General features: G+C 41.1%; 1 protein-coding gene and 1 long non-coding RNA gene across 6 annotated transcripts in view; both read right to left on the reverse strand.

The window, feature by feature from the left end:
- The window catches only part of LOC118405897, a 5,432-nt gene extending 1,367 nt beyond the window's left edge, over positions 1-4,065 (reverse strand). The window contains exons 1-2 of the long non-coding RNA XR_004829954.1: positions 3,960-4,065; positions 1,588-1,684 (exon numbers count right to left, since the gene is read on the reverse strand). This is a non-coding gene — a long non-coding RNA (uncharacterized LOC118405897). The remainder of the gene's footprint in view (positions 1-1,587; positions 1,685-3,959) is intronic.
- A 2,041-nt stretch (positions 4,066-6,106) lies between these two features.
- The window catches only part of LOC118405670 (sphingosine-1-phosphate lyase-like), an 18,355-nt gene continuing 1,982 nt past the window's right edge, over positions 6,107-22,479 (reverse strand). Inside the window, exons 2-14 of one of the 5 annotated variants that reach the window (XM_035805270.1) lie at positions 21,232-21,291; positions 17,150-17,403; positions 16,283-16,413; positions 15,093-15,217; positions 14,204-14,369; positions 13,453-13,569; positions 12,267-12,418; positions 11,300-11,399; positions 10,630-10,744; positions 9,644-9,765; positions 9,120-9,216; positions 8,181-8,299; positions 6,107-7,753 (exon numbers count right to left, since the gene is read on the reverse strand). In XM_035805270.1, coding sequence (XP_035661163.1) covers positions 7,628-7,753; positions 8,181-8,299; positions 9,120-9,216; positions 9,644-9,765; positions 10,630-10,744; positions 11,300-11,399; positions 12,267-12,418; positions 13,453-13,569; positions 14,204-14,369; positions 15,093-15,217; positions 16,283-16,413; positions 17,150-17,402 — 1,623 coding nt within the window. In that variant the 5' untranslated portion in view covers position 17,403; positions 21,232-21,291 and the 3' untranslated portion in view covers positions 6,107-7,627. Of the gene's footprint in view, positions 7,754-8,180; positions 8,300-9,119; positions 9,217-9,643; positions 9,766-10,629; positions 10,745-11,299; positions 11,400-12,266; positions 12,419-13,452; positions 13,570-14,203; positions 14,370-15,092; positions 15,218-16,282; positions 16,414-17,149; positions 17,446-21,231; positions 21,995-22,479 lie in introns of those variants that run through there. The other 4 variants (XM_035805267.1, XM_035805269.1, XM_035805266.1 and 1 more) reach the window with 4 other exon arrangements.

Genomic DNA, 22,479 nt, shown 5'->3' on the forward strand with positions numbered 1-22,479 from the left:
AAACGACCACAAACGACTTTAATATGCTGTGTATATGGGTCAAAAACCTCGTGTGGCGCTCTGGAGACATTGTTTATACATTTATGAATTTAAAAAATGCAGCAAGTCCTACGTATTCACCAGTAATTTCGAGTCAGTCCGCCGGTTTGAAGATCGAAGCGATTCTTTGCCGCCATGGTGGATCGCCTGTGCTACGAGGCTGCATGGGGAAGCTCTCGATACCTTCCTCGGCTCCTTAGACGACTGGACGATAAATCTATGGAAGCTGTTGGTTCATACCGCAATTCTATCATTGTCAACTTATGAAACATGTATATTAAGTGTTTTTCAGTCTCAAAGGCGAACACGCGCGATCCAAACATGGTGGCCAAGAATTGCTTTGATCTTGAAACCGGACTGACTCGAAATAACTGGTGAATACATAGGACTTGCTGCATTTTTTAAATTCATAAATGTATAAACAATGTATCCAGAGCGCCAAACAAGGTTTTTGACCCATATACACTGCATATTAGAGTCGTTTGTGGTCGTTTGTGGTGTTTCTAAGTCGTTTGTGGTCGTTTGTGGTGTTTAGGCAGACCGAACAGAATACTTAGTATTCAGGTCAAAAAACATAATTATTACTTGGCAATAAACTATTGTTGTATCTGAAGATCAATGATATACTTCAGTTCAGGTTCTGAACAGTTACCAACAACACATGAAACACATGTTAAAGCTCAAAGTTCAAAACTCATTTTCACAGAACATCTAATAAGAGCATGGACATGCCCTTCTCAACTAAAGCAGTTTACAACAGAACATCAGAACATCACAGTAAACAGCACGTGTCATTAAGATAATGAATTAGAATAATTACCAATATGTACATTTTGTATTATAAAAACAAGACAAGAGTAGAAGTATGCATGAAGACATCTATCAACTTAATAAGATCATTGAAATAAAACCAAGTCAGAAATTCATGTTAAATAGCAATGAGAAGTATCCATAACATGAATTTATCAATTGATTCACATTCAGTTAAGATTGTCAGAACAATAAACATTTGGTCAAACACGTATCGCTGTTAGAGGAAATAAAATTTGTAAAGAGCATGTCAAGTATACATCATGATACATCATCAAAAATAAACACGAAACCAGTCATCATTCTGAGAGATGTTCAAGAATCTCAAAATACATCATGGATAGAACTGTTCAGTACTGTAGAAGCCAGTTAATTCCACACTGGATATATAACCACACACTTTGGTCAATTGCACAGAATCCCCAAATCCCAAACCCATTCACTCCATTGTTAGTGACTTCCCATATCTGCATATGTCGAATAATTGTACGAAATGCTGTCCTCGGTGCTGAACACCATCCATTCACAACCATGTAAACATGACCATCATCCAGCCAAACATACCTGTCCTTGGTGCTGAACACATTTCACTCGTAACCAAATGTCCCTGAACTCCTTCCACTCACAGCTAACATATAAGAGCAGCACATTCACATGGAATAAAGTCACAAGAACAACTTTGTACACCAGACCCAATGTGAATGTTGTCCTTAACTGAACATGGTGTTTTACACTTACCTGTCAGACAAGGCAGGTAGCAGAGGTGGATGTCTTAGACCAGTTTTACATCCCAGGTACAAAGGTCAGTCCATGACTCATTCACTGAAGAATACAACTAAATGATAAGTAGACAAACATTCATAAAAAATATAGACTACACATGTTGATGTATCAATATCATACTAAATAGGTAGACTCTCTCTCTCTCTATATATATATAACGGGAGGTGCCCCAACACGGTACGCTTTTTCTAGCGCTCAAACTCATGGCGCTCCATCGCTAGTTGCCTGAGAGTGGTCAAATTTTGATGACTGAATTTTTTACACATAGATTTGAACAACATACTTGAATAAGAAATGCATTCAAGTGGTTCATGAACCTTTCGCGCTGCGTGTTACAAGCGGCAAACACTGTGAGACAATTTTGTGCTACGCTGGACAGTGTGCTTAACTTGGTACGCTTTTTTTACATTTTGCTCTCTTCAGAAGTAAGTGGTAAATTTAAGTACACAGAAAAAAATTAATAGTATAATATTTTAGCTTTCTTTTGACAGTTAAATCGTGATTGTATGTATTTCTTGTCTCACATGAGAAAGGCTGTGCCTAGAACAATCCAGCTGATGTGTTTACGGGCAATGGGCTGAATGCACTGATTGTGAATGGCCGACTAAAAAAACATTACGAAAAAACGACACCGCCAACATCAACAAAACTCTGTCTGATTATATGAAAATATCATCTACATCTCTCTATAAAGTCTTATTTTCATAGACAGCACGAATCATTTGTTACAGTCAAATAAACCTTTGGAGCGTTCTCTAGTCTGCCACCTTCACAGCCACACTCCCTTGGGAGTACAATGGTGGCAATGTTTATGTCACTTCCTTTTGCTTGCTTTTCTACTCAACAAACAAGACCCATATTCATAGTGTTTAATGGAGCTTTATTTATGTGTATCATGGCAGTTGTGTGACTGCTTGAAAGAGTTCGTATAGTTAGCGACACGAGCCGCCAATACGCAGAGGCCGGTGACCGCACTGTCAACGTCACTGTTAGAATTCTGAAGTAAACATAAAGTAAATATGTTAAAGTATACTTGGAATGCAAATTGAAGCTGTCTGCATGGAGTTGGTTTATTTACCTTTGTAATCAGCATAGTCAGTGGTAACAAACACGGTGTACTTATGGATAATAAGATCAGCAAAAAATCCGTGCCGTCTTAGGACGGGAACCATCTTAGGGCAGCCCCCGTTATATACCTAGATTTTATTCAGAATTTCCATAGGTCTGGCCGCCACACCACTCTATTTTGTTCGTCCTCGACAAACAATGAATGAAGAGAACAGCACGAAATGATAAAGAAGTAAGAATTGTCAGCTGCAATAGTATTGTGAACCCCTTTGCTTTCTTGATAAGGCAATGCATTTCACCGTCTGATCAAACTGTGTAGACAATGTAAAAATTCCTCTGATCAAAAGCACACAGCAACTGACACAGACAGAGTAGTGCAAATGCCATCATGATGATTCTGAATAGTTTTCATCAACTTAATTATCAACACTCCATCTCACCTAAAACATCACTTTTCTCTTACAGCAATTCTGCCAGGACCTAATGTATTCCAATTGGATTTAAGCCAAGAGATCCAGAATGTGAATTAAGCTTTCTGAACCTTGCAAGACCAGCTAGAGTGCCTTGACTATGCAACACGGACACAGGAGAACAACTTTGTACACCTTCTCGATATCTCATTCATCAAACCCTGTTATCAATTGTCGGCGACGGAAAACCCATTTCTACATAGAAACACCAAGACTTTCGCCCCAAAAAAAGTTACAAAAATGCAGTTGTTTTAATCAACACAGCGTATGTTGATTACTGGATACACTATTAGTGACGTCTAGCGGCGGATATGCAAACTGCAGTTATAACATGCACGCCACGTGAACGCGCACGGTCTAAGAGCGCCCTCTAGTGATTCAATCACTAAGTGCAGCATAAAAATTGCTATATTGGCTTTGGACAGTCTGCATATGTAAACCACGGTACAAAACACGGCGACCTCATTATCTTTCTTAGCCTCTCTTTACTGTGTGCCTTCTTTTCTTTTGAAAAGTGATTTGACCTTATCCAATGGCAGAGATCAATGGGGTTATATCTCCCTGCACGGCTTGCAGGGGAAACAATTATTTGGTAGCTATAAGGTCCAAACTCTCAAACAGCGCTTAGGAACGCCCTCCAGCGGTCGTTTTACTAGGTGCAGGACTTAACCCAGGAAGCAATCGCCGCAAATAATCTACGCCATACTGCATTTTCATTTCATTTCTCTGCAGTTATGTCCAGTCCAAATATTCACGAAAATATAGAGGACAATGTTGAGTACCACTCACCACATACAACGGACGTTGTGCGCCTTCTGTGAGCTGTTTTAACCGCCGTGTTCTGCCCCTTTACAGACACACCGCCATCTTGTAACGGCGTGGTCTCACTACCTGTTGATAATCATTATTAAAATTTGCATGTCGTTTTTAATGAAGTCGAAAATTAGATTAGCCATAATGCGATAGACGAGTTAACACAGGCAAAGTTGATATGATTTTATTGTGGTTTTGCATTTTTACAAGTATGTTCATTAAAAGATTTGTAAATTTGTTCACACAAGTTTCAAAAAGAGAGAAGAGACTAACGGCGTTATGTAGATTTTAGATGATATAAGATATAACCTCAGATGATATAAGATGTAACCTGTTTCACGTATACTTAAGTTATCAAACCCAATGCATTTAGCTCATGTTGGGCAGGAATATGCAATAAAGATCATTGCCAATGTCATTAACTTAATTAAATCTCAAGAAGTCTTTTCATTTTACTTTGATAAATCATAATTTACAGGCAATAACTAAATATGTGGAACGGCCTGCTCAAAAGGTGCTGAACTTACGGTTTAAAATCATTTATCTACGTTGGCTACAATGCCCTACTATGACATATAGACGCCAACTACTGCACGCACTAAAAGAAGATGCTGTGGCTCATTTGGATGTAGCCCCAGTAAAATCATCGCGCTCTTGTCGGCCGGCCCTGCGGTCATTAACCCCAGCAAGAGAGAGATTGTGTAACACAGTTATACATAGGCTAATCTGGATTTAAAATTGGGAATTTTTTCAGTTAATGCAAAATTCAAGCGGTCACAGCGGACAAGCGGTCAAACTGTGCTGCAAACCATCTAATTGGGTAATCAGGGAAAAGAATTACGCTTGTGACCTATGACCTTCATTCACAGTGACCCGCTCTTGTGGGGAGGTCAACGCTCTATTCTATACCCTGATTACCCACATAGAGTAGTATAGCCACCTGTTGATTAAAACGAAATGTGTCTTTTCCAGGTATCGAAAATGTCGTTCCTTTGAGTGGCATCAACGCCACAGTACAAGAGCTGGTGTCTGTTGTCTATACAGTTATATCAAAATGCCGCGAGAACCCCGCTTTGGGGGGAGGGGGGCTTTAATTTGGCTCCATAGTCAATCCCAAGCCACACGTTGGGGGTTCTATGTACCCGACGGTACTTTAAACGTATTGGAGCAATGTAGGGAACTCTGGCTTCCATTATACTCTGGCTTCCTAGCTCGGTAATGAACCTACCAGGGGCTTCCCCGACATCCTCGGCACTGTGAGCGTTGGTCGCCGCCTGGGTCAACTGGTGCACGCCGGTGATTTTTACGGGGAGTGTTGGACTAACTCGCTTCCGATCAGAAAGGCCTGATGTTTATAGAGTGAACTCGGTGTGGTTGAGCGCCCCGGTGCCGGGAGCATGCGATGGTTTATACTACAAGTCTATAACCAGATACAGACACTGTTGCGGAAAACTCGTGCTGCAGTTCTTCAGTCAGCCGTAGCGCGTCGCTTTTGAACCACGTTAAGTGCAGGTGTAGAACTTCACTTATCTCGCTCATTAGCACGAGGACGCTGCAGTTAGTAGCAAAACTCGTTTACCGTGACTGACTGAATAAAAGTACTGACCAAACAATATATGTGATTGATTGACTGATCAATTTATTGTACCTTAACTTCGTGAAAAATTGTTGATGTAAAGTGTTGAGATCATATCTGCTGTACATGCTGCAGTATTTCATTCGACCGTTAGTCGTCTCTTTTACTCCGTCTTCATCGGACTCGTCTACCGTTTCAAAGCAAATTTAAGCTATTGGTGACCAATGCAAATTGAGGATCTTCTGAGGGTTCACTCCAGTTCTTTCTTGCTCTAACGATGTTCTTGCTGTTCATCCCAAATACATAAATATAAGATGTGTGAATCATGCAATATACATGCGACATCACTATGGGACAGTAGAGGAGCAAGGAAAGATTGAATTTTTTATGATTCAACTGCTACTGTGATCAATCCTTAATTAGATTTTATTCCACATTAACACTCAATGTGATACAAAAAGGACGTACTTATATTGAACAATACATCCCCTTCTGCTCTAGATTGCTACTCAGACCCTACCTTAAAATGAGAAAGATCTAGAAGAAATACTTGGAAACTGGTTGGAAACTTTATTTTTGGTGACATAGTTCAGCTTACATGGTATACTGGTGGGAGAAAGTCAATCATTTTTCAACCCTGCCAGTCCTCAGTAATAAGAAATGAGTTAATTTACTAATGATCATTATCAGCAATATCACTATTGAATGAAGCAAGGAGTCCTGGTTAAGAAAGAGCCTCCTTGATTGAATTTGATATCTTTGTTGGACACAGAGACCTGGTGAGGATTTCCACCTCAGAGACTGAAGTGAATTTGCTTTCTACTCTTGTTCCTTTAGAAAGTTTCCTGTTTGTCAGATAAATCATGTAATGTTAATGTTAACACCCTAGGATAAAAAAATTCACATGGCAAGTTACCAACAATGTTAATATAACACTTCTTGCAACTTTGGACTTGGAAATACAAGCAAACTTCAAATTAATATAATCTAGTTCATTTAATTTAATTCAGTGTTTTCAGCTATACCTTTAAAGTCTCATCTCAATATCATCAACACAAAACACTGGCTGCTTCAAATTACATAATCACAACTTATAAATTGTGTTTACTATAAATTCTTTCACATTGAAATTGACAAAGGGAAGTTTTCCATTTAACAACATTCAAGATACATGTATCTATCCTTTTTTATTCCATTTTTGAAGACATTATGCAACAGAAGAATGAAAATCACACCTACTAAAACATATATTGTACTTCTTTAAAGGTGTGCATTGTAGAATTTCGGGGCAAACACTACAAATATGTAAAAGTCTCCATTCAGATTGAGATTTGCAACTAAATATTTGCATCATTTTCCACATTTCCAGTGATGGTAAAGAACGGGAAACCAAACTACATGATGTACACTAGTTGCCTGGCAACCAGAAACTCCCTGAGCTGTTGGAAAGTTTAAGACCAATGGCTGATTACTCAACTTATGGTGTGGGAGGTGCACATATGTTCTTACAACACAAAGTCACATTAACTTTTATATGCTGAAAACATAATGCTGTACAGTGTGATAAGGTAGATGAAAAAATGATGTAGAATATGGCAAAAAGTAACTGTGACTTTGCTTTAAAAAGTGATTGGTCAGATTCTAACACATGCTGTTAACAGAGACAAGATCATTGTTGTCAAAAGTTACAAATGCATACGTGTGCTGTGTTAGGGTGTGTTCACACGTGCGTGAATATTTAAGGCTGTATGAGGTTCGTATGAAAATCTTAGATTCTACCAAGCTACAAAAGTTGCTGGAAAAACAATAGAAATTGCACAAATACAACCATGCCAGCAGAGATAGCACATCACAAACCATACTCCTAGGCCAGCTAACTGGAATATTATGCGTCTATATTTGTCCAATTTCTACTATTTTCCAGCAACCTGTGAAGGCTGGTAGAGGCTAAGAATCCCTTACAGACTAATACAGACTTGAATATGTATGCATGTGTGAACCTGGCTTTAGGGGTGGTGTCGAAAACTTGTACAGCATTGCATAGATGAGGAGAGGGTTCAGCCTGTCCCTAGCACTTTGAGTAAAACTCCATGTACATCTCCTTAAGGAAGTCATCGACAAGGCCTTTATCTGGAATTTTACTGGCCAGACCATAAGCCATGGATGCTCCTTCCTCTGAAGATGTGTTGTGAATCTGAAGGAAAAGGAAAAGATATCTTGTAGCAATGAAAAAAGTACTACATTTAGAAACAATTACCAGGCTGGAAATACTTGGTGACCTGCATAGAAATTGGTGCAGGTACATAAGATTGGTCATTTCTTCAGGTACTTCAGATATCTAGTGCGCCACCATGTGAGTATTTAAATGTATGATTGTGTATTTCACTGATTGTACTGATTGTTACATTAATTGAGAAAATGATTTTTTTCGCATGCAGGTTACCAGTTTGGTCCATTATAAAAGTTTGTATAATATTGTTTTCTGGCAGAGCAGTGCATGCATCCAAACTTGGGAATCAAACTCATGACCTACCGAATTCAAGGCAAACAGTCTACCCACATTGCACTGGATAATAGACTGTACATATCAAGTCTTATTGAGTCAATCCTTGCATCCGTACCTTCACATACTCTGCTGCAGCAGTCAGATCCTCCACAAACTTGTCACGAACATTGGTGTGACTAGGCATGACGGTGCAGTGGAGGCCGTTAGGGTTCTGTGTCCTCTCCATCCTCCAGCCTGGGGAGTAGTAAGAGTTACTGTTACATTGTGAAAGGTTTTTTTGAAAGGTCTTGAACTTGTCAGTAGTTGAACAAAATCCATGTGGCATCCCAAGAGGAGATGGGCAGACTGTGTCAATGAAGATCTTAGAAAACTGGACTTGCAAAAAGCCATCCCCTTGACAAGGGTGGATGGAGGGCAGCAATCAGACTGAAACGACTTGACAAAACGTCCAACTCTTGCAAGAGTTGAACAACAGACGCTAAACCGGATAGTGAGTGAGTGAGTGAGTGTGAAAGACTTAATTTTCAGCAAGAGGACATCTGTTAAAAACATACCCATCACTGTCTAGTTACTGACCAAGTTACGCCAAGGAAAAATATTGTGTTCCCTGTTTCCCTACCCTGTGACCCTAGAAAAACCTGCCAATCTTTTTTTGAGTGGGCAGTGGAGTAACATTATGTTAGAATCTTTATTCAGCCTGCTTCCTATTGAAGTAAAAACACTGCTTCAACACAGTCCTATATGAAGGATGAATATATCTATAATGTAAAAAATTAAAGTTTGACATTGAAATACCTTATGCATTTCAGTTTAAATTGTTCAACTGTATTGTACATGTAATATGTATAAATAGAGTCAGCCAGCCTAAAAAAGTAACCCAAAAAAAAAGAAGATCCTTACCTACTGACCCTAATTTTTTCAGGACTGAAACAGGAAACACAATGTTTTTTCTTAGGCCTTACAACACTCCAAGGAGATAAAGCTGATATCACATTCCACTATGTTTCCTTCTTTATTCCTGAAGACACAGACAAGACTTGATCGATCATCACACCTTTACTCTCCATCTCATCAGCTAGAGCCAGGATGTTGATGCCCCTGGAGCCGATTGCAAAGGCTGTCATATGAGGCTCTCCGAGTATACACAGGCCCTGTATGGGGCAAGAGACGGTAAACATCATTGTTCTGGTAGATGAGTTTGTCAATGAGTTCTTTTTGTACTTCATAGTCTTCACAAAGGTTGAATCCCTGTGAGAACAGTTTCTCTTTCAATCAATGTTGCTAAAGTAGTATATTGTTGTCCAACATGACATTTACCCTCAGATATCCACTGAATTAGTCATGTACTTGCAAACAATAATAAAGTTTATAATAACTATCCTGGGGTAGAAGCCTTTTGATAGCCATGTACAACAGGGTTTATTAGCAATTTCCATATTTGTGCTTTCCCATTCTGTAGTGAAAACAAATGGAAGGAGACTCAGTTTAGCTTCATCAAACAAATGTTCAACACTTAAGACTAAATGCCATGTAATCTTAATAAGAAATCCGATTCATAACTTATTACATGATACCCACTGGAATGTTCTTGACATTGCTGATCATGAACTGTGTTGTTTCCATGACTTCCTGAGCTGTTTTCATGTAACCATCTTCACCCATAGCCTTCAGGACGGCCCAGGCTGCTGCAATGTTTCCTCCTGGGTAAATCAAACAATTTGGACAGTTTCTCACAAATCAAAAGGTAAGGTAGAGGATAATACAGGTGTGGTACTGGACTGTACAGGGATGGTACAGGAGAGTACAGGGTTACTAAGAAAAGAGATGGCACAGGATAGTACAGGGTGGGGAATGTCCTTCAGCACCAAGGAAAGGGACAGTGCAGCATAGTACAGGGTTGTTATCCACTGGCACAGTATTGGGAGGCAGAGCCCATCTGTCTCCTTCAACCACCATTTGCCTACCCCCCTCCCCCAGCCAAAGTCAGGACCCAATTTTACAAGTGAAGTCAAGTTTATTGCACAATGATTGCATCAGGTACAATGTATGACAAGTAACATGTATTACTAGCAACTACAAACTATCTACATCAGTATACTAATCTAACATAATAGAAGGTCGCATAGTATATTTCAAAATTGTTAAAGCACTACTTCTCTTTTGCATAGCATTATATATATATACTGACCTAGGTGGACAGATATGTATCTGGGTAGAAAAGTTATGTAAAGTGCTTTTCCTCAACGTCTGGTTAGGAGTGACAGGAACCAAACCCCTGACCCCTCCATCTTGTGTCATTTGCCTGCTCAACCACTAAGGCATTCAATGCTAAGAAGTCTAACATGGAACAAATTAAAGGGAATGTTTGCTTAGCCACTAAGGCATTCATTGTTTAGAAGTTAAACATGGGACAAATCAAAGTAAACGTTCGTGTAGCCACTCAGGCATTTGATGCTAAGAATTTAAACATTGGACAAATTATAGGAAACGTTCGTCTAGCCACTAAAGGCATTCCATGCTAAGAATTTTACCATGGGAAACATCAAATGAGACTTCTGCCTCACCTGGTCTGGACCCAGCCATGGAGCAGGACCCAAAAATCCCCCCTGGCCAGGTGGAGCAGGAGAACATCTGGTACCGCCAGTAGTCTGTCGACTGGTACAGAACTACACTCGCACCCTAGTACAGCAGGTAAGCAACAAAAATGTCACCAGCAGAGGGCATGGTAGACCAAGAAAATCTTGGATGGAATGTGTTAGGAGGAACATTGAGACGTGCTTTCTAACTAGGGTTAGCCTGCTGGACAGAGCTGCATGGAAGCATGGCATGAAGACTAGCCGACTGCTGCCTACCCCTCTGTTGAGATCCATGCAGTAGTTATTAATCAAATACTGGATACTGCATCAGGGAGTAGAATGAAACATTGTGTAACTTCATATAGGGAACAAAGTTGCCCTTTAGATGAAAGGAGAGAGGCAGTTCCAAAGGCAACTGTTACTGAATATAAACAAGGTACACCCTTCAGTTATGGTACAAACTGTTATGTTGGCTGTCCACAGAGTTTTAGAACACAGAGAACTTACACTTTAACAACAGCAAACTACAAACAAAATTTCTATGGTGCCTCCTTGCAGATGTTTGTTGTTTGTTTGTTTCAAACTATCATCTAAATCCATACTTATGCAAGTTAACAACTTGTTATGTAATAAAATCATATCATCGAAGGAAGCCTACCTTGACCCCATATCCATACTTGTGGATATCTGCTGACATTGAGGTGACTCCAGGGTTCCTGAAGTCAAAGGTGGGGACGGGATAGCCCAACTTCTCAATCCTGGAAGGCGAGAGGAGAGGAGGGATTTTAAGAGTAACCCTACAAGTATGGGCAAACTGAAGATCAATATCAACAGTTAAGTGTTAACTCAAAATGTCGCTCTTTCCTCAAACTACTGTAGACGGTTTAGTATCCACTGTATGGATTAAAATCAGCATTGATAAGGGACAGTATGGGATAATACAGGTAGGGGAGGTCTTCAGCACTAGGGAAAGGGATGGTACAGGACAGTACAGGGTGGGGAAGGTCCTTCAGCACCAAGGAAAGGGATGGTACAGGATAGTACAGGGTGGGGAAGGTCCTTCAGCACCAAGGAAAGGGATGGTACAGGATAGTACAGGGTGGGGAAGGTCCTTCAGCACCAAGGAAAGGGATGGTACAGGATAGTACAGGGTGGGGAAGGTCCTTCAGCACCAAGGAAAGGGATGGTACAGGATAGTACAGGGTGGGGAAGGTCCTTCAGCACCAAGGAAAGGGATGGTACAGGATAGTACAGGGTGGGGAAGGGTCCTTCAGCACCAAGGAAAGGGATGGTACAGGATAGTACAGGGTGAGGAAGGATCTTTCAGCACTAATGAAAGGGATGGTACAGGATAGTACAGGGTGAGGAAGGATCTTTCAGCACTAATGAAAGGGATGGTACAGGATAGTACAGGGTGAGGAAGGATCTTTCAGCACTAATGAAAGGGATGGTACAGAATAGTACAGGGTTGGGGAAGGTCTTTCAGCACCAAGGAAAAGGAAAGTACAGGACATACAAAGTGGGGAGGGTCCTTCAGCACCAAGGATGGGCACCGGAGGAAAGTGTGTCTACAACTCTAGTGTTTTATGCGAAAGGCTTCCGAGACTAACTCATGATTAAATCACCATGGTAACATGAATCCCCCAAAGCAGGCATCCACGTGTAGCGGCAGCCCCCTCCTGAGCGCCATGGCTGAGACTTCAGGGATGGGGTCCACAATGCCGTGCGCATACTGAGGGGCAGATGCACACAGCAGTATGGTGTTCCCTGTGATGGCCTACACAATATAGCAACAGGAATACATGTGATACAGGGTCTACAACACCGTGGGCGTACTGGGGGGCAGATGCACACAGCAGTATGGTGTTCCCTGTGATGGCCTACACAATATAGCAACAGGAATACATGTGATACAGGGTCTACAATACCGTGCGCATACTGAGGGGCAGATGCACACAGCAGTATGGTGTTCCCTGTGATGGCCTACACAATATAGCAACAGGAATACATGTGATACAGGGTCTACAATACCGTGGGCGTACTGGGGGGCAGATGCACACAGCAGGATGGTGTTCCCTGTGATGGCCTACACAATATAGCAACAGGAATACATGTGATACAGGGTCTACAATACCGTGGGCGTACTGGGGGGCAGATGCACACAGCAGGATGGTGTTCCCTGTGATGGCCTACACAATATAGCAACAGGAATACATGTGATACAGGGTCTACAACACCGTGGGCGTACTGGGGGGCAGATGCACACAGCAGGATGGTGTTCCCTGTGATGGCCTACACAATATAGCAACAGGAATATTTATTGATACAGACACACACACACACACAAAAGGTACTGCTCTTGGTGGCAAATGTGCAAAGTTGGCACACTAGTGCACCAAAGCCATGTGTTTTTTTTGCACACTTTTTCACTGATAAACCAAAGATTCTCGACAGGCATCACTGCACTGTCAGGTCTGGTCAAGGGTAGAATTGAACCCTGGAACTATTGGTTTTGAGCCGAAATCATATGAGGTCTGTGTTGCACAACTTTGAGATACAGACAAAACTGCTCAAGACCACCACCTACGGGACCAATAAAACCCGGTCTATGTAAACAGGTGGCCACTTGGTGGCCCTTAAGAAGATTTTAGTCATAAAAATCTTTTTTCTTTTCTCATATTTTCTCCAGTTTGTGTTGTAAGTTAATGTAGAAGATAAACTTTTTTTTTTTCAAAAACAGCATATCTTAAACCGTAAATTGATAACATTCACATAAGTCAACATTTTGAAGGTTAAAAATGCTGTGTGTACCTGTTCCATAGCTGTAACATCTGCCCTGAAGTCCGGCCCCACAGGAACGTGCACCATCTTCACACAGAAGTATGCTGCAGCCTTCTCAAATGCAGGGTGGATGGTGATGGGTGCAACCTGTTGAAGGCAGTAAGTTTCAGAAATTGAATCCTACTACTATTGGTAACCTTAAGTTTGCAAAGCTGGACCAGGTGTGTTATCTGAGTCTACAACTCAGAAAGAGCAGATTGTCTGACTTCCGTGGGTAATAAGAAAATAGTAAAACATGTCCAATCGGGAGTGCATATCTTCATAATCTGCCATGGGAATTACCCTATACATGTACCTGGCAAATTGGCACTAAAATGTATTGTGGACCCCTGAGAAGTGACATTTTGTACTATCTCCTTACCTCTTAAACTTCAATTCAGTTCCTAGAAGTGGTCGACACCAGTCCTTGCATCGAACAACACTGTTAAAATACCACCCCAAGTACAACTTTCTGCCAAAAGTGACCACTCTAGGGATTTGACTGGTCACATTAGACAAGTGCCTAGTATGTATAAATGGCCAAGTGGTCCCTATGCAGAGGTATGACTACATCTACCAACAAGTATGTGAAATGACCTGGTCAATTGGTGGTCCCTACACACACATCTATGACACGACCGTCGGCCGTCGGGCGATCCTTCCCGCGTTCGGGCTGGTACCTCGGGTGACACGGAATACACCTTGATGTATTCTATATTGTATCTAACTGAAAGTTACTGACCATCTCTGGCTGTGTGATCTGTGGGTAGAGTTTCCTGGCTCGGTCTCGGTACGCCTTCACAGCCATCAGGATACTCTCTGTTCCACCCGAGGTCAGTGACCCCACCACCTGGTCGTCGCCATGGAGAAATGATGCCACCATGCTCACTGTCTCTATCTCAAATCTCCTGCAAATGTGTCATGGAATAGAATTTACACACAATCATGTGGAATGCAAAATTTACAAACTATGAATTCATATCAGCTACTTGTAGTCTTATGTTTCTAAATTTGCAGGCACGTGAAAGAATCTGTGATCCAACACACACACTCAAAAACACATATGCACATACACAATTAGTTAACACATGCACACACACAAACACACACACAAATGCACATACACACACGCAAACACACACAGTCACACAAATACACACACACACAAACACACACAGAAACACACAGCCACACACACTCACACACACATATGCACATACACATATAGTATTACAATTGCACACACACAAACACATGCTCACAAATGCACATTCATACACACACGCAAACACAAACACAAACACACACACAAGCACAAACACACACACACATATGCACAATCTCACATAGTATTATCTAAAACACAAATTTTAAAACAAATACCATTTAAGTACTGTAAATGCATTTAAGTTCGCGGGGATTTAATTTCGCGGTAGCGGGAAAAAGGACTTTTAGCGGTGGTTTCAATTTCGCGGTAACACCATAGACTGCAGTCTCATACCATGATAGAAAAATATTCGCGGTGGTTTTAAATTCGCAGTGAAGTGGTCACCGCGAAAACCGCGAACATTAATCCACCGCGAACATTTCTGCATTTACTGTAATGTGTCTGGTATAAGTCCCATCCTTACCTGAGAGCGGGGAATAGAAGAGGGTTGAGTGCGTTGGTGTGGAGGAAGGACTGGTAGACTTCCTGCACGAACCGGTCATGATCGTCTCCCAGCCCTGTCTGCTCCATAAACATCTCTACTGCCTCCTGAGCAGACAAAAACAGTACGGGAAATTCAATCAGGAAAAAAGTGGAGCATACACATACAAGCAGATACATGTAGGCTTGATAGGCTGTTAATTGGCTTCGTTCTTTTCTACAATGAGGTGTTGCACTTTCGTGACAGTCGAGTTCAAGCCACAGAGATGGTATGGCCACACTGACTTAATTTTCGATGACATCCTCTGGAGAACCCAAAACTAATGTGCGAGGGCAAAAAAAAAATCTTAGAGAAATCCTGAAAAAAAGTGCTGCTTAACATCCAGTCCATTCTGTATTCTGTATTGTATTATGTTCATCTCTAGTAAGACTGTAAGAGACAATCATCACCATTTCAATAATGCTTTTATTCTTGTTTACAGAGGGAAACAAGTCTAAGGGTGCTGCGCCCCAAGCCCTGACCATGTGCCCACTTTGTCAGCAGATCCTCTGGCAAGCATAAAATTCTAATACATCGGGAATGCTATTGGGTGACATGTGGCCACAGTTTTTTTTCTTTGGAAAACAGGAAGAAATCAATGCACACGTGGATGTCATCCATGAAATTAAGTCAATGTGGCCTAACAAGATTGTTTACCTTTTGTTTAAACCTTTATCTGTGGAGTGACCTCGTATAGCCTTATCATCTGGGATATAAAATTGAGGGACAGTGATTTCAATTTGCAATATTTGGAAGATATTGTAATTTGAAACCACTGTCCATGTATTTGATATCCTTGAATACCTTGTTATCAAACACAACGGATATTGGTTACCCAGCGAATAAAGGTTAACCACCATTATATGTTTGCCGCATTGCGCGTTGGTCCACACGATCCCTCGATCTTGGAAGTTAAGCACTGCGGGGTCCGGACAGTACTTGGATGGGAGTCCAACCAAGGACAACCGGATTGCTGTAGCCTCACGAAGCTTTCCACGAAATCGTCTTCCGGAAGGGACGTAAAATGGGGGTCCCATGCTCAAAGAGGTGCCTCGACCACGTTTAACAACCTCATTACCCACTCTTTGGGTACCTACTGGCTGCAAAATACACCCAATATTATTATCATTTACCTTCTGTATTTTGGATGCATCATCTTCCTTTAGAGTATAGACATAGGCAAACATCCTCCCTGCATGGGGGTCTGCATCCTTCTCCTTCTGTAACCTCTTCATCTCCTCAAGTATGACTTCATAGGACAGACCTGCGAATATGTCACAACAACTTGGTTTTATTTTCTATTGTTTGCTTCTCGTAAGAACATAAAAATGACAGTGAATTAATAAATGATTTATAATACAATTTCCTTGGATTGGCATTAGTCAAAATACTGGACACAAGTTGCCTAATAGAAAGTGTTTGACATTGCACATAGTTACTATTAAATATACAATGTATCACATACCATTATTATTACCAAATGACTGCCAGATACAAGATACATGACTGTAAGAGTGTATAATTGTAACTAGCTACCCAGTAGTACTTTGTTATGGTATCAGAATGTATGTGAGCACTAACACATGAGAAAGAAATAGAGAACTTAACTTGTTTTAACATCTTGTAATGATAGGAAACTTCTGACATTAAAAAAAATGGAAACTTTTTATACATGTTTAGTGGGTATTGAAATGGAAAAAAAACCCCACAAACTTACTAGTAGATTGCTGCACATTGACGATTGAATGATTCTTGTCTCTATATGAAACATTGTGCTTTCTGATGAACAGGCTTTTAGTATTCATCACTTAGGGTTCATCAATGATGATGTGTCCCTGTTCACACTACCAGAGTGTATTCTAGGAGTATACGTGCCTCTTGGCTGGGCACTGGTAGATGCCACTTTATGTCTCATTTTGAATAGCAATGCAGTGATGAATGCAGGGGTAAAACGAGCTTCAGATACTCTGATAAATGTTGTTTTCTGATGTTGACCTAACCTTTCTTAGGCAGAGCCACGCGAGGAGGTTTCTTGTCCTTCTTGCTGGAGCTGCCACCTGTCAGTTGTGGAGCGAACTGCGCTGCCATCATGCGGACGATCCAGTTGATGAGTTCCCCGATCCCCGGCACGTAGCGCAGACCCACGAGCACCGCCCGCAGGACCCCCTGCAGTCCCTCCGTCACCGCCAGGCGTACCAGCGCCGCCATGAGCAGCGAAACTAGGATGTGTTCTGCCCACAACAGCCACTCCATGCTGGATGATTTTGAAAGTTTATCGCAAGTTCTTGCCTGAGGGCTAATTGCAAAATGTGACAATGGTAAACAGTATACAGTAGTAAGTGACTAACTCTGGTGCACCCTCACACTCAGGGTTGACAATCACGGCAAGGCCTATGATATCAACCCTGACAAATCAGCCACAGTATTCGGTTATTAGGGGTGCCTTGCTTATGAATATTAATGAGCTTGCCCTTATATGGGCAGTCAGCCGTTGGGGATCGGGCGTTGGCATGGTGAGCAAACAAAGTCATGGTAATACGTAACATGATTGGCTGATAGCTTCCCAGCGGCCTTTGCGAGACAGCTTGCGACAACAACAAGCCCAAGGAAGGCCTGTTCTCTGATTGGTTGACAGCTTGTTTGTGGCGACAATCATAATACCCGTAGGTAGGGCCTGGGACAGCAGGGCCCCATAAGGTAGTGCCGTTGGGGACCGGGCGTTAGGAGGATGACTCTGGTGATAAATTCAAATAAACTAAACAAAGCAAAAACTTGGCTATTGGGTTTGACTTCTTATACGGAGACAGTAGAAGACAAAGGATCCCACCTTTTTGATAATGTGCGGGTTTTGTAATGTTAAGAGGATGGTAGTTTTCTTTTGTCTGTAAACGTGAGAAGACATGGGCGGACTTCTTGATCATAGAAGGGATGGTATGAAATAAAATGGGGTTCGTGGAGTTACCATGAAAATTATAGCTGCAGGGTAACTTATGTCCATTGTTTTTAAGGTAGCCAGGAGGTATGTCTGAGCAAGATTTCTTTCCGAAAAATAACCATCAATGTTAGTAGATAGGTTCTTCTATTTTAATAAAAATAAGATACTTGGCCATCAAATGTTGTTTTTGTTGGCCAAATTTCAAGGTCAAAGTAGCTGTCTCAAATTACACAAAAATTTCAAACTCTTCACAGCTTTTCAAACTTGACATCATTGGGTAGGTCTTAGTGAAAGAAATAGAATGGTTTTTATTGCGAAAAAATCGGACATACCGTTAGAGAGTTATGGCCATCAACGGCCTGAAAATTACGCCATAATTTCTCCGGGTCAGCTAATTAAATATGCAAGATTACAATATCTCCACAGTCATACAAGATACAAGGAAAAAACTTGGTATACTGGGGTTTTGTAACATGCTGAATTGAACTATGGCCATGAAATTTACATATCTAATTCATAAATGATAAATAATCCTGAATAATTAAGTTCCAGGGGTAATAAAATCTGAGTCAGCTAATTAAATATGCAAAAACACCATATTTTCCCTCTCCTTGAAGATACAAGAACAAAACTTGGTATACCGAGGTTTTAGCACATGCCGAATACAAATCTGACCTCAAAATATCATTTTGATTTTTTTATGACCTATAAAAATGGATTGCGTCACTACTACCACCACAATGTGATTATCGGAGCGACACGCCCCAAAAACTGGTCATCAAAATTAGTCAAAATGGATCTTATTTTGAAATATACCCTGTAAGGTAGAATGTCTCGCGCAGCCGCCTCGAAAGGGTGCTATTTAGTGCTCCCAATTGCTGGTAGCAAAAGGGGTAATAAAAATTTGAGAAAAAAAATTCATAAAAAATCAGCATTACAAGATATGACAAAATCCACGCACAGATCTTTTTAAATGACCATTATATACATTACTGTAAAGTATCAACAACAATCGTCAAATTACAAGCGGGGCAAAACACTTTTCTGGCATTTTTTCCCCAAATGGGCGTGGCCATATAGCTCTCTATGGCATCATCATGACGTCATGATAATTTGCATAAATCACCTTTATGCAATAAGGTACTTCCTAAAAAAAACTAAAGACCCATGCATTATCCAAACATGATATTTTCATGACACCAAAAACACCCCCAAACGCCTCAGTTACCACTCTTTATGGCCTTAACCACAGTGTATGTACGAGGGGCGTTCAATAAGTTATGCCCCTGACTCACTTCCAGTTGTTTGATCTTAATGAAATTTTGCATTTGTACTGATTTATATCTCTATGAATTATGTTGCAAAAAAACAGCTCTGAACTAATTGAGGTTTCTGATGTACTGGTGTTTGAACAGAGTCAGGTGTGAAATGGAACAGGTGTGAAATGGAGCCAGTTGAGTGTCGCGCAGTGATCCGGTTTTTGTATTTGAAAGGACGCAAACCAAAGAAGACTTTTGATGAAATGAAAGAAACTTATGGTGATGATGCCCCATCATATGACCTTGTAAAACGCTGGCATCATGAATTTAAACATGGCCGTAAGTCTGTGGAAACAGTTCCCAAACCTGGTCGTCCCTCTTCTGCCATTGATGAGGCATCTGTTGGAGGACCAACCTGGGGTCTTCTATAAAAACGGTGTCCAGAGCTGCATCAAACGATGGAAGAAATGCATAACTCTGGGTGGTTCCTATATAGAGAACGACTAATAACTGTGCCAAGTTTCATTAATCTCCTGCTATGGGAAATGGGTCAGGGGCATTACTTATTGAACGCCCCTCGTAGGGATATCAAGTTGACAGATGATACAATAGTTTGAAGGAGGAGTGAAACTATGATGTGTTCCACTCAGGACAGCAACTCCATGCTGGGAATATATCCTGTTATAGAAAATCATAACACTTTATATCCACCGGGCTAATGCCAAGTAGCAATTACTCATTGACAAGCAGTGACAAAAGGTAACTGAGTGGATGCTACGTGAAACGACTGACCATAATCATATCTAATTGCTTGAGTAATTGCTTATTATCTGGAAGTCTCAAACCTTTAACAATTTAACAGTGCATATTGAAATGTATCCTAAAGGACACTGGGCTCAGGTTTCAGTTTCCCCTGGGGTTTGTTGGCCTTTGAGTGACTGTGACAATAAATATTAAAATGTGGAGACTTATCATTCACATTCATAATACGATAATTTGCTCCCATCCAAGGGAAAGGCCAGCAGGAGAGATAGGCTGTCAGAAAAACGTCTATAAGACCTGGGTTGGTAGAACACCCCTAAGTAGGCCAGGGAATGGTTACCAGGCTACTGTAGACATAAGAGTCCAAAGTTCAGTGTGCAGAAACCCTTAACAGGTGGTTACTGGACTTGAGCCCCTAGCCATTTGACCAGAAATGGGGTTGCTTGCTAATCACAGAGTTTAGTACTACTACTACTACAAAATACCTTTTAATGTATTTCGTAGTCTACTACAACCTGAAATCATACTTTAAACTAAAGTAGGATTTTAGGTTCAGGCCAATAATTTGCACATAGGCGAGAAAAACAGTGAACAGTAAAGACTAAGCTCTCTTGAAATAAATGTGTTATTTGAGTTCTGTGGATCATACATTGCCCCCTCAGTTTTGCGATATGCCCCGCCCCCACCATACTACTATCGGTCGGCATGCATGTTCCAAAGTCCGTCCACTCCTCTGTCCGTGTACGCAGGCTATGCCTTGGGGTGAGGTACCTCATAATTACTTAACGCTACAACTTACAAGACATTTATCCCGGAAGTGAGCAAATGAAGCTTCGTGTATGTGACAAAGTAGAAAGTGAGATTTGCCCAATATCGATGCTATAACCGACCTAACATTATGTTAAATCATGATGTGACATGTATGATAAACATGTTACAAGGGCTTTTAAGTAACAGGCCTAGGATAAAGAGAAAACTTTCCTTCAGAATAGAATTATATAGAAGGTCTAATGAGCTGGCCATCGTAAAGTAAAGACATTGTTATGCCCTTGCCGTGACGTTAACGACAGTGCACTGTCTAATTCTATAAACATATTACATAGTTCTTGTTGATATGACATTTTACCTGGTCAGATGACAACTGTAACAGTACAGCGAACCGACACACACGTCTTTTCGGCTTTCTCTGTTGATGAAGTTTGGACCGTAAATCTCGTGACCCGTAACGAGTGCAAGGCACAGAGTGCAAAGGTCATTTTGTAACTCTAACTCTACTTTTGGCCACAGCAAGTAAATTTTATGGATGACATCCTTTGCAGACTGCAAAAAATGATGAGATGGGTAAAAAACGACGTGGGTAAAAAAATAAAATGTCAAATTTTGAAAACAAAGACACAACCTATTTGCTCATTTTAGTCTATCAGACCATCCCTGAAGTAGAAAAAAATCATTTTTTTTCAGGCGATAATTAATGAGCGCGCGAAAGTCACCCATAAAAGTTCATTTGCTGTAGCCCTATTAAAGTTCAACCAAGGAGTAAATAGTTGGTAACATTGGGGCCTTGTTGTTTTCCCCCCCGCAATTCCCCTGTGTATTAGCTTGTTCTCTATGATCGCGAAAAGAAATGAGACAATTGTCAAGAAACTGAGTGAAATGTCCGACTATCACAAAACGCTACCTACTGTACGAAGGACCATTGGGACAAAACCTGTTTTAGCGAAGGAGCTGTGTGCTCACAGCGAAGGGGCTGCATGCTCGGCGAAGGAGCTGTGTGCTCACAGCGAAGGGGCTGCATGCTCGGCGAAGGAGCTGTGTGCTGACAGCAAATGGGCTGTGTGCTCAGCGACGTACCTGTGTGCTCGGGGAAGGAGCTGTGTGCTCACAGCAAAGGGCTGTGTGCACCAGGCTGAAGTTGGCCGCCGATTGGTAGCCGCCGATCCAGCCGCCGATTCGTCATTAGACAAAATATAGCATCCCATTCAGACGCCCATTCGAAGAAACAAAAAATTCCTAATTTCCTTTAAAAGCTTATTAATAAATGGATATCAATAACTGCTAGATATTGTCTGTTACCGCCCGATGTACGTATGTATAAACATAAATAATAACAGAAAGTATGATATCAACGATTAAGCACAAATAGTAGGCCCAATGGACGGCCAACTTCAGCCTGGTCTAAAATCGGCTGCCATACGTATACGGCTTGTAGAGCAATCTGCTACTTATCTAGACGTGGCCTGTGAATTTTTAAGACGAATTTAGATAGCGCATACCCTAACGTATTCAAAACAAGTATCAAATCTTACGGGCCGAATTTAATTAATGATAGAGGGGAATTAGCCTCCATAGCAGGCTCTCTATGGCCTTTTTTGGC

Source organism: Branchiostoma floridae, chromosome 18, assembly GCF_000003815.2.
Source record: "Branchiostoma floridae strain S238N-H82 chromosome 18, Bfl_VNyyK, whole genome shotgun sequence".
NCBI classification, from domain to species: Eukaryota; Metazoa; Chordata; class Leptocardii; order Amphioxiformes; family Branchiostomatidae; genus Branchiostoma; species Branchiostoma floridae.